Below are 12827 nucleotides of genomic sequence, written 5' to 3'. Positions count from 1 at the left end.
ATTACAATTTATAAGAGGTAATCAATAATATATGTGACCACTAAAAGGGAAAATTAATAATATGCATGAGTGGCTTTTCTAATGTCTTGAACCTAGGTCTTGCTAGTCTTAATCCAATACTTCAATCACAATACAGAAGATAGTGATGCTACCAAACTATGGATTATGTATGTCTCTTTGTATGCCTTTTGTTTTTTTTAGCTAAGGATTGTATTGCTATAAGGAATGGAACTTTCACCTGGGGCAGAGAAAGCCCTCCATGCCTTAAAAGGTAAATTCTCATGAACACTTTAATGGGTTTGTTAACTCTCTTCTGGATTTTTTTTTAATTAAAAGCACTGAGATTTAATTGAATTGTGAGAGTGTTCTCTTGTCTTTCCAGCACATTAAACAGCACTGTGGAGAAGGCTAGTAAATTTACTATATATACAGTCCGTCCTCGCCTTATGCGGGGGATCCGTTACGGATCCCTCCGCGTAAGGCGAATGCCGCCTATGCTCGAGCCCCATTGGAAACAATGGGGCTCGTGCGTGGCGGCGCGGCGGCGCAGGCGCACGCGGGGCTCAACAGGCGCGCGCGCCCATTCAATTGAATGGGACGCGCCGCCCCTTCCGCCCCGCGCGCGCCCCGCGGCTTGAGCACGTATGCTTAAGGCCGCGTATGGCGCAGGCGCACTGTACTTGACTATATGCTGAGCTCATGTATAAGTCAAGGGCAGGTTTTGAGGCCAAAATCAGGGATTTTGATGTGATCTGTGGATAAGTCGAGGGCAAAATTTAGGGCATAAGGGGATTAGTAAAAGAGACTCACCAGAGGCAAGTTGCTTAGGTAGAGTCCTCCCTTCAAAGCCCTCCTTGCAGGCTCCATGTGTGAGCCTTGCCCCAACTGCTCCAACAGTGCTAGGGAATCCTGGGAATTATAGTTTGTTGTGGCACCAGAGCTCTTTTTGATAAATAAGGCACAATGTCTCACAAAACTACACTTCCCAGGGTTCCCTAGCACTGAGCCAGGGCAGTTAAAGCAGTCTCAAACTGGATTATTTCTGCAGTGCGGTTGCAGCCGAACACGTTTCTATTTGGCACAAAGCTTCCTGAACCCCCTTCATGTCAAAATAAATATCTTAAAAGGACTGAAAGATTCTTTGTTTGGTTCAATGGTGATTTTGAGAGTTGAAATAAGTTACAATTATTTTTATTCAATTATGTTTACGTTTATTTGCAAAACATCCGCCATTTTAACATTATGGGAATTTTCCGGGAATTGTGACTGAATATTCCGTGTGATGTGGGAGGATTCAGTGTGTTTTGGACAAACATTTTCGGGAATTATCTTTGAGGCTTGTTGGCAACACTGGCACTTGGTCTCCAGGGCTTCTTTAAACTTGGGTGGGAGGCAATGACAGGGCACCCAGATGCAGTCCTAAGGACTGGAGTGCAGCTTTGGTGCAGCTTCCAGACTCTTAGGACTCATGCATCATTGAAACACTATACCTCCAAAGTGACCTGAAGCAGCTTTATTTTGGCCTGTCTTTATAGAGCCTATGACAAACATCTTCAGGTTTTTTTCCTCCTGCTTGGCTTGTAACACCTTGCCTGATGATGAAGCCAGTGAAGCTTCAAAAGCTTGCAACATATATATTGTGCATTTTGGTTGGTCAATAAAGGTTTCACTGTATGGTGGATTTTTGGTTGGACTTTCCATTTTGTAGTTTTTCTTTCCTTAATGGGCCAGAGGCTCACTAGGGTGTTGTTTGCTATTTTTGCAGGATCAATCTAACCGTAGCCCAAGGCAGTCTGTGTGTTGTGATTGGCCCAGTTGGTGCTGGGAAATCTTCACTGCTCTCAGCATTACTTGGTGAACTACAAAAAACAGAAGGCTCTTTAACAATGAAGGTAAAATCTCTTGTTATGGTTAAGCAAGGTTCTAGGTGATTCTAGCTTGTTTGTATGAGGGTTAGGATCACATTTTGTTTGCTTTATTGTTTTTGAGAACAAAATTGGAAATGTCTTAAATAAATCACGGTGCATATAAAATTATTTTGATGAATGCCAAATGTTTATCAGTTTTTGACTATTCAATTTCTGTGTTTAATGTAATGAGAAACGGAGACTAGCATTCTGCATATGGATATTGTCTGTGCTGCTTTCTGGTAAGTATTTCTAACTTTATTTTCATAGGGCACAGTAGCATTTGTTCCTCAGGAATCTTGGATCCAAAATGCTTCAGTGGAAGACAATATCATATTTGGAGAAAAAGTGGACAGAAAGTGGTACAACAGGGTGGTTGAAGCTTGTGCACTGCAGCTGGACCTGGATAGCTTCCTGGCTGGAAGTCAGACAGAAATAGGAGAGAAGGTGCTTATCTCAATATTGTTTTACCAGTTACAGTTTTTGTTTCTTTTTTCAAAGAGCTCATGGTTTCTGGGGAAAGAGTCTGCAGATTTTGGAGTGTGCCCACCTGAAATGTTCCCAACTAAGATCCATTTCTGTTTTTTGTTTGTTGCATTATATGATGTTATATTGTTGTTTTTTCTCTGTGAGCCATCTTTCAACTTATCTTTGATACAAAGAAAGTGAGGTGGACAAAACAATGTATTAAAGTAAGTATAGGGCCCATACAGACAGGCCAAAATAAAGCTGCTTTGGGTCACTTGGGAGGTATGCTGTTTAAGTGATGCATGCATCCTAACAGTCTGGAGGCCGCACCAAAGCCAAGCTCCAGTTCTTAGCTTCCAGATTCTTAGGATGCATGCATCATTTAAACAGCATACCTCCCAAGTGACCCGAAGTAGCTTGATTTTGGCCCATCTGTATGGGGCCATTGATACACAGTAGTTAAATACTTCCACACTGAAGAGGAGCTGATTCTTCCTTGCTTTTTTTCTTCACATTTGATCAGCCATATATGTAAGTTTCTATATTGGCTATTCTGGCTAAGGATAATCAAAGCTGTAGTCCAAGACAAATCAGTGCCTAACTTTGGTAAAGCAGCCTCTATATAGAGATGGTGGTAGGGGAGTTCTGTCACACATGGGCTAGATATCTTGGTCTTAGCATATTTTTCAACATACCACTGAAAGCAGTTTTAATGAACTTAGACTTGTTTTAAAACTCTGTGTGTTAAAGAGAGCTGCAGATGATAAGATGATTATAACAGCAATAAACTATTTCTTGTTCGAAAACAGGGAATAAATCTTTCTGGGGGACAGAAGCAGAGGTTTAGCTTGGCTCGTGCGGTTTACAAGAAGGCAGCGGTTTACCTTTTGGATGACCCCTTTTCTGCAGTGGATGCTCAGGTTGGCCAGCACATCTTTGAGCAAGTTATTGGACCAAACGGTTTATTGAAAAACAAGGTATTAAAGGCTCAGATTGTTTTTTCTCTCTTTTTCAAGATATCATTTAATCTGAAGTTGAAGGCTTGCATGGCCAGCATCCATAGTTTTATGTGGGTTTTTCAGGCTATGAGGCTGTGGACCATGCCAACAACTATCGGGTCAGAATACACAGGGAAGTCATTGAAATCCATAAACACCTGGAAAACTTCAATAGGAAAGAAGAAACCCTTAAAGTTTGGCTACTAGTCCTGAAAAACACCACAATCAAGACCCCGCAAATGCAAATGAAAATCACCCAGGGTGAGGTGTTCTTTCCAGCAGACAATGGATCATTAATTAAGTAGACCCACTGAGGCCTTGTCATTCAACAACAGAACAATACACAGATTAACGTGCAAATGGCTTTCTCTCAACCAACAGTATATATACCCCACTCTCTTCCATGTCAGCATTCTCTGAAGATGCCAGCAACAGCTGCTGATGAAACATCAGGAATAAACTCTTCTAGAACACAGTCTGAGAGCCTGAAAAACCCACAAAAAACTATCATTTAATACTGAATTGCTTACCATTGGCTGCAATAATAATAAATAAAATATAATAATAATAACAACAAATTGTAACCTAATCCAGGTGTAGCTGTATTCTAGCTGTCATACACTCCACCACAAGGCCATTTATTAAGGATTATGAAATTTGCAGACAACTAGTGCGAAGGCACTAGTTGGATGATCCTGGTCTCTACTTAAAACCATTTCAGTTCCCACAAGAGCCTCTTGTTTTCTTTCTTTTTTTCACAGGCTGGGTGCTCCCCTTCTCAAGCAGTGGGAATGACAATAATATTGTCTCATTTCCCTGAAACCTTCCCACAGGTTCTGAAAGTATCTTAACAGTGTTGGAGTAGAATCAGGGTTCACAGGGTCAGACAGAATGCCAGGACCTTTTGATTAATAGGGATGATGACATTATTTCCCCACCCCTCTTGGGCTTTCATGTTCCTGCTGAGGTTAGGTGAAACCCTGCCTTTGACAGGTGGAAAGGACAGTTGTGAACTGTCACTGTTTTAATGCAATGTGTCTTGAGTGTCTTTCCTGAATAATCCATTCCCATTAGCTTTATAGTTCCAGGTGGTGGAACTGGAATTTATGTGTTTCAATGGTCCGACAATTTTGCTGTTCAAGACACAGTACCAGTTACCTCTGGTTTCTGCACAGAATTCTGCAGATCTTTCCAGAGATGAATAAAGTAGTGAAATGTATGTGCAGGTGGGCATGTTAATGCTGTACAGCTTTATTTTGCTCTTCACCATGTTGGCAGAGGCTGATGGGAAGAAAAATCCAACAGCATATGGGTTTCCTACAGGTTTCCTAGTTCTGTTAAAACCCTGCAGATTTTAGGAGGATGTTCAGAAAGATATCACGATGTGGCTTAGTCAATAATAGGATTTGCTTCTCTTTCCAGACACGTATTCTGGTGACTAATGCAGTCCATCTTTTGTCCAAAGTGGATAATATTATAGTGATTATGAATGGAGAGATCTCAGAAACAGGCTCTTGGCAAGAACTTGTGGAAAGACAAGGAACATTTGTAGAATTCTTGAAATCACATAGTGCAGAAAAGAAAGAGGACCAGAATTTGCAAGGTAAGGTGGATAACCCTTTTGGTCTTCTGTGTTCAGATCAGAACCTGGAAAAGTTAAAATTTTGAACATAAACCCCCAGAATGCCCTAGCTTGTATAGCCATTTTATGTGTCCATTTTACTGAAGTCCTCTGATGTGCATTATCCAAAGCCAAAAAGCTGGTTTGTTTTGTTTTTTCTTGGCTTGTATTCCTTGTCAGTTTGGTGGTTTTTTTTATAGTTAATCACCCCATAGGTGTGTCTACTCAGAATAACTCCCAATGAGTTTAGCAATACTTGCTCAAATGGTAAAGGTATACAGCAGGAATCAGATGCCCTCCCCCCAAAAAAGGCTATTGTCCTATGGGAAATGTCAATGGAGACATGTGACCTTGACGTTGCATGCAGGCAATGGGGCACCCAGAGTGCCACCACCACCTATGCCTTTAAAAATAATTAAAATAATAGTTAATTAAATAATAAATAAATAATTCCTATTTAAGAAAAAAGCACAGAAAAAACCACTCCAGAAATGATTGGAAGTGAAAGCAACATCACTTCCAGTAGAGAAAAATGGCAGTTGCAGTTGCACAATGTGGCTCCCATGGGGTTTTGTTCATGTTGAAAATGGCTCTCCAACCTTTGGGCCTATCCCAGCCTAAAGTGAAAGGTGAAGGAGTTCCTGGAGGAACAGTCTGGAGAGCAGGAGTGGGCTGAAGCCTCCTGAGAATGGGATGATACTGAGGGCCACTTGAAATGGGGCTGGGGGCCCATCCTGGTTTATTTTACTGGTTTATTTTACACTGCTCTGAGACCTTGGATAAAGAGAAGGTTATAAATGTTTAAATAAATAAATAGGACAGCAGCTTCAAATTTCTTGCTTCTTCATTCTTCTTCAAATTTCAAATCTTTCCTCAGAGAGATTGAAAACAGCTGATTCCACTGCTTCAAGAAGTGCTGAGAATTTCCCCAAAAGAAATATAGCTTACTCAAGAAAACATGAAGAGTAAGTACTGTATATACTCATGTATTTATGTTAAAAAATTGACCCCAAAAAACCTGAGTCGATTTATCCATGGGTCAATGTAAGTACTGTACTTGTATATTTCCATCTCCTGTTAAGAAACAAGAGTTTAATCTGCCCAGGAAACATTGACCTGTCCAGGAAAGCAGGCAAATGGCTGATAAGACCAACTCAGTTCCCAAACAAACAGCGCAAAGCAAGTCTAGAAGCACAAGAGGTATTACCAAGAGGATTTGTCCAGATGTCCTAGGTCCAGAGTATCAGATAGCCAGGTTGATAAGGCAGTCCAAGGTCAAGGGTTCTAGAGAGTCAAGACGGGTCAGCAGTCCAAGAAGCAAGGTTTCAGTCCAAAGAGCAATGGAGTCAGAAACAGTACTTTTCCCAAGAAAGTCAGATAATCACTGGCAACTAGACCAACATTCTACAACTGCTTATATGCATCTGATTGCCAGCATGTTTCTGATACAGCCTCTGTGTCCTTCAAAGGCACTCCCTTTCGGCTCTACACTGACTAAAGGTAGGCACACTTCTTTGATCCTCCTCCATCTCCAAAGACTCTGCCACATGCAGACTTGGCTGCTGAACCTCCTGAGAAGCCACAGACTCTGCTGGAGCAGAGCTAGAGCTAGACACAGGCTCCACAGCTGCAGGCTCAGGTCCCAGAGGCTGTGACTCATCCTCTGAGTCCTCCTCCAGGCTGGGCATGACTCTTTTACTCTCTCATCCATTCAGCCTTTAGTATGAGTAGAAATAGTTATGCCTGCTGTAATTTTGTAACTTCTTTGGCATTGTTTTCTTTTGCTTCGACCTTTACATGTTTCATTACATGCCCATAAGTTTTACCCTCGACTTAGCCACGGGTCATTTCAAAATCCATAATTTTGACCCCAGAATCTGCCCTCAACTTATACATGAGGTCAACTTATAGTCAAGTACTACTAGCTCAGTTTATTCAGCAAAGTAAGATTTCACCCCAAAACTCTTTAAAACTCCACTTTAGAGGCATTCCCGATTGTTTAATGACATTTTTACTTTGGTGGCATGAAAAAATATAAATTATTTTTCTTCACTGTGTACTTGGGATGTATTCATTGGTTCCAGAGGAGCCATAGCATTAGGCAGAGTGACCCACCTAATTCAGGTAGTAAATGCATGGAGGGAGGGCAGAAGTCATTCTCTCTCTGCTTGCCAAGTATTTATCTTAATTAAAAACAGAAATGCATGTGCCACACAGCCTATAAACGAGTAGAGTGGTCCCTTGGTATCATAGAATCATAGAGCTAGGAGACCACAGGATTATCTAGTCTAATCTCCTGCCATGCAAGAATACACAATCAAAGCACTCCCAACAGATGACTATCCAGTCTCTGCTTAAAAACTTCCAAAGAAGGAGACTCCACCACTCTCCCAGACAGCATATTCCACTGTCAAACAGCTCTTATTGTCAGGAAGTTCTTAAAGTTGAGGTGGAATCTATTTTCCTGTAGTGTGAATCCATTGCTCCGAGTCCTATTCTCTGGAGCTGCAGAAAACAAGCTTGCCCATATGACATCTCTTCAATTATTTAAAAATGGCCATTATGTCACCCTTTAATCTTCTTTTCTCCAGGCTAAACATAACAGCTCCCTAAATCACTCCTCATAGGTCATGATTTCTGGACCTTTCACCATTTTAATCTCCTTCCTCCTGCATATCAATATCTCTCTTGAATTGTGGTACCCAGAACTGTACAGGAGCTCCATGGATATCAAAATCTGTGGATGCTCAAGTCCCACTATATACAATGGGATAGTATAATGGTCCCCTTTATATATAATGTAAAAATCAAGCTTTGCTTTTTGTAATTTTTAAAAATACATATTTTCAAGCCATGCATGGCTGAATCCATATATACAGAATCTGTGAATATGGAGGTCCAACTGTGTGGTACAGTCAGGCATGGTGTGTGTGTGTGCAGAGCAGGGTGCTTACCATTTACCAATGTTGAAGTAAGGGAGGTAACTGCTATTTTCTTCTGCTTCAAGGAGAAAATTGTCTCAGGTCAGTCCAGTTTGAATGTTTTGTTCAGTAGCTATGACATTTGGATTGCCTAGGCTTTGCCAACAGAGAACTTATCCTTGTGTTGTGATGAGTCCCTGAACATAGCTTGGAAAAGGAGTTGATCAGTCACACTGATTGGGAGATTTTGTGGGTTGTAACCCTCTCCAAGCCAAGTATGCTTTCGTTATCCTGCCTTCGACTCTCCTGGATATCTTTACTGGTGAAACACTAGTTAATCATGCCATGTTCCACTGATGTATTCTGTATTGCCCCACTAACATCCCTGTAATGTTTCACCATACCATATGAATATTATGTTCCCCCCATGTGCAGTGAATCCTCCACAGAATCGTATATGGCATATAAGGCAGCAGAACCTGAGTATAGACTATAATTGATGTTTTTTGTAATGCTGTAATGTATAATCCATAAAACCAATCTTTCTTTTTATTCTATAAAGATCTACTAAGAGAGATGGTTACAGACCCTCGGATATGGGAACAGCAGAACTGGTGGAAGAAGGCAAAGGACAAATAACTGGAAGGGTAACTTTAAGGCTCTGAATAACATGATAAGAAGTTATGAGACATCCTCTCTCTTTCCCATCACAAATCTATAACAATGTGTTCATGACATTTTAGATTGCAAATTCCATAAGCAGTAGTTAGTGTAATAATTGGCCGGAGAGCACAGGAGCTGGAATCTATCTAAAAAGCACCTGAAGGGAAATATAGATCATACGTGAGAAGCCTTTGGCGTTTCAAATATTTTGGACATCAGCTCTCATTGATCCCAGCTGACCAATTGTGAAGGGTCGTGTGATTTGAACTCCAGTGACATCTGGAGAAAAGAATTTGTTTAAACCAGAGACAGGTGGACTGAAACAAGCTAATTGGGCTTCTTTGGGCAAATCACATTCTCTCAGCCTCAGAGGAAGGCAAAGGCAACCCTGCCTGAACAAATCTTGCCAAGAAAACCTTGTGGTAAAGTCACCTTATGGTATCCATAAACAGGAAACAACTTGAAAGCATATAGCAACAACAGACTATCCCAGCTATGCTAGATAATGCAGACGGGAGCTGTAGGCCGGAACATTGGGGAAGTCCAGAGTTTTTCCACCCACAGTGTAAATAATATTGGTTAAATGGGAAAGAACATGATGTGATATAAAGTAACTTCCACTGTATCTTATTTGGCCAAGACTATGCTGGGGGGATGAAAAAGATAGAGGGTCATAGATCAGTGCAGAGTTATTCTTTGAACTAGAATTCACAGAGTCCTTCAGCCAGCATAGCCTTTGGGAGTTGTAGTCCAAAAAAGTAATTTTTCCAAATGGCCCAGTAGCACATCCTTAGCATGCAGAATGTCTCAGGTTCAGTTCCTAGTATTTTCCATTTTTTATCAAGTAATGGGGAAATCACTCTTTGCCAGAGATGCTTGAGTACATTTTGTAAATCAAAGCAGACAGCACAGGGCTAAAGGACCAAATAGGCTGACACAGCTTGTTCCCCTATCTTTGCCCATCTAATCCATCTTTTCCTCTTGGTCTTTTTTTTTTTTTTTGGACTAGGTTAAGACTTCCATATATCTGAGCTACCTGGGAGTGACTGGGTCTCTCATCTGGGCCTACATCATCCTTTTGTTCACTTTCCAGCAAGTTGCCTCGTTTTGCCGTGGCTACTGGCTCAGCCTGTGGGCTAATGACCCTATTGTCAATGGAACCCAGCAACATACTGAGCTCCGTGTCAGTGTCTTCTTTTTCTTGGGATTTGCTCAAGGTTTGTACCACCACTTCACTCACCTCAAATTGTCTCTTTCTCCTTTTCCCTCTGTCCTTTTCTTGGCTGGTTTTCTTGTGGAGAACATTTTCTCCTAGCAGGCAACTGTCTGTACTGCTAGCCAGATACTACTTGGTATGTCTTATATGGGGAGGAAGTGGGACACCACACGAGGATACCAGTATAAAGCTCTCAAGCATGTGAAATAAAGATTGCTCCACATTTTGTCATTAGTTTATTTATCAGGTTGGCTCCTTTCTTACGGTTTTTTGAACCTTTTTGGAAATGCAGTTTGTTTTGTTTGCTGGTTGACAAGACTGTATATTTTTATTTTGTCATGCTACAGTTATTATATTGGTTTTTTTATACTATTATTTGCATGATCCTGGAACGTCTTGTGGGTAAAAGGCTGTTTATATGTGTTTTTTTCTTTTCATAATTTTTAATATTTATAATCTCTTCTAGCCACCTTAGAGTTCATGATAAAAGGAAGACCATTATTCTGGGCCGAAAAGTAATGCCTCATTTTGTGTTACAGCCCTTGGAAAGTTTGGGTCAATAGCCACAGTGTTCTTGGCTGGGACAGTGGCATCCCACAAATTCTTCCAGCAGCTGCTATGGGATGTTGTCTGGTCTCCAATGGCATTCTTTGAACAGACACCCAGTGGTAACCTCTTCAACTGCTTCTCCAAAGAAATGGATGCCATTGATTCCATCATCCCAGAGAAACTGAAGTCTCTGCTTGGTTTCCTTTTTAATCTGTTGGAGATATACATTGTGATCATTGTGGCTACACCAATAGCTGTGGTGGCGATAGTTCCTCTGACAATCTTGTATGTTGTGTTCCAGGTAGGAATACAGTCCATTCTACCACTTCAGTATCCTACTATTTTTAAAAAATTAGAATTAAACCCTATTAAACAAAGGCAAACTGAAATAAGCAAATCTTTAAAATCTTCCTAAAGATCAAAAGAAGGGGATATGCATGTTTTTGGAGAGAGGGCATTTCAAAGATGGGTGCTACCACTAGAAGGCCCTGTCCTTTGTACACACCATTGGTTTTTCTGGCAAGCCAAAGAAGGATCTCTAATGCTTAAGGTTGAGGATCTCTTCAGCAGAGATTTCATCGGCTGAGATTCCAGCTGCTTTCAGCAACTCAAGTGAGGAAGCAAAGGAATGGGGAAGAATATTAGTGACAAGTGGTGCACCAAGGATACCAGCCCAAGATTTGACTTCAGGAACATGGAAAGCAGTCCTGCAGCCAAAAAGATGAGCAACTAGAAAGGATTGATAGTCAGACCAAAACAGTCCTTCTCCTCAGGTGCTTTCTCAAATTGTTGAAGGATAAGTGGCACTCTTGTGTAGTCATTGATTTTTTTAGGAGAGTGAAGATGGGAGTCTCTGGCTTTCCCTGTTCAGTGGAAGAATCCAGGGGAGTCAGTAGATAAGATCAAGACCAGGAACTGGCATCACCATTTTCTTGCTGAATGTGAGAGTTCCCATTTCTGTGACATGACAGTTGGCAAGGTCTTACAGTGGCAGGTGGCCCTTCAGATCCCGCATCACTTCGGTGGCATCCACACTGTAGAAATAATTCAGTTTGACACCATTTTGACCGCCATGGCTCAGTGTTACATAAACCTGGGAACTGTAGTTTGTTTTGGGATCAGAGCTCTCTGGCAGAGAAGGCTAAATAACCCACAAAACTATACAGTTGGCCCTCCACATCCAGGGGCTTGACATTTGCAGTTTTGGTTATTCGCAAATGTTAAACCCCAAACCCCTCCCACCCTGGAAAGGCTTGAGAGAAGCATCTTCTCTTTCCAGGGTTGGAGGGGCCAAAGTGCTCCTCTGCCCTGAACCTCCCCACACAAGGTGGAAAGGCTTGGGAGAAGTGTCTTCAATGTTGGAACAATGGATTTGAAAAGAGACTAATTGAGACAAGGTACTATAAAAAGGCTTTATCTATAAATGTTTAAAATGGTAACAAACGATATATTTCTTCAACATGGAGAAATGTAAGGTATTGCACTTAGGGCAGAAAAATAAAATGCACAGATATAGGATGGGTGACACCTGGCTGAATGAAACTACATGTGAAAGGGATCTGGGAGTCCAAGTAGACCATAAGTTGAACATGAATGAACAGTGTGATGCGGCAGCTAAAAAGGCCAATGCAATTTTAGGCTGCTTCAATAAAAGTATAGTGTCTAGATCAAGAGAAGTAATAGTGCCACTGTATTCTGCTTTGGTCAGGCCCCACCTAGAATATTGTGTCCAGTTCTGGGCGCCACAATTCAGAAAGGACATTGAGAAACTGGAGCGTGTCCAAAGGAGGGCGACAAAAATGGTGACGGGTCTGGAAACCATGCCCTATGAGGAACGACTTAGGGAGCTGGGGATGTTTAGCCTGGAGAAAAGAAAGTTAAGAGGTGATGTGATGGCCCTGTTTAAATATTTGAAAGGATGTCATGTTGAAGAGGGAGCAAGCTTGTTTTCTGCTGCTCCAGAGAACAGGACCCGGAACAATGGATGCAAGCGACAGGAAAAGAGATTCCACCTCAACATTAGGAGGAACTTCCTGACAGTAAGGGCTGTTCGACAGTGGAATGCACTCCCTCGGAGTGTAGTGGAGTCTCCTTCCTTGGAGGTCTTTAAACAGAGGCTGGATGGCCATCTGTCAGGGATGCTTTGATTTGGATTTCCTGCATGGCAGGGGGCTGGACTGGATGGCCCTAGTGGTCTCTTCCAACTCTACGATTCTATGATTCTATTATTCTATATGCAACAGAATAATACAAAACCCATATATACAAAAGATACAAAATAAACCATAGAAGTAATGGCAAACATAATAACAAATAGCAAATAATAATACCAATTATATAATACAATCAAATAACACAAGTATAATGCAACAGAAAAGAAGGCTAAGAATAGAGTGAGCAAAAGAGGGAGAGAGGAAGGTTCAGTACAAAGCTTGCCTTATTAAGGCTCAAAAGTTGATTAGAGCTATGCATATACAGCTATAG

At 41.4% G+C, this 12827-nt stretch overlaps 1 protein-coding gene across 9 annotated transcripts in view; it reads left to right on the top strand.

The window, feature by feature from the left end:
* Positions 1-12827, top strand: part of ABCC6 (ATP binding cassette subfamily C member 6) — a 337990-nt gene that overhangs the window by 310778 nt on the left and 14385 nt on the right. For all 9 annotated transcript variants that reach the window (XR_006100480.1, XR_006100478.1, XR_006100479.1 and 6 more), the window contains 9 exons: positions 202-271; positions 1766-1892; positions 2178-2354; positions 3185-3352; positions 4796-4976; positions 5872-5959; positions 8478-8562; positions 9588-9795; positions 10334-10644. Coding sequence is in view for 6 of the 9 variants with exons in the window: in XM_042437337.1 (XP_042293271.1) it covers positions 202-271; positions 1766-1892; positions 2178-2354; positions 3185-3352; positions 4796-4976; positions 5872-5959; positions 8478-8562; positions 9588-9795; positions 10334-10644 (1415 nt within the window). In the remaining 3 variants the exon portion in view is untranslated. The remainder of the gene's footprint in view (positions 1-201; positions 272-1765; positions 1893-2177; positions 2355-3184; positions 3353-4795; positions 4977-5871; positions 5960-8477; positions 8563-9587; positions 9796-10333; positions 10645-12827) is intronic.

Source organism: Sceloporus undulatus, chromosome 8, assembly GCF_019175285.1.
Source record: "Sceloporus undulatus isolate JIND9_A2432 ecotype Alabama chromosome 8, SceUnd_v1.1, whole genome shotgun sequence".
Classification (NCBI taxonomy): domain Eukaryota; kingdom Metazoa; phylum Chordata; class Lepidosauria; order Squamata; family Phrynosomatidae; genus Sceloporus; species Sceloporus undulatus.
The sequence above is the reverse complement of the archived record's forward strand: the minus strand, read 5'-3'. Positions and strand labels throughout refer to the sequence as shown.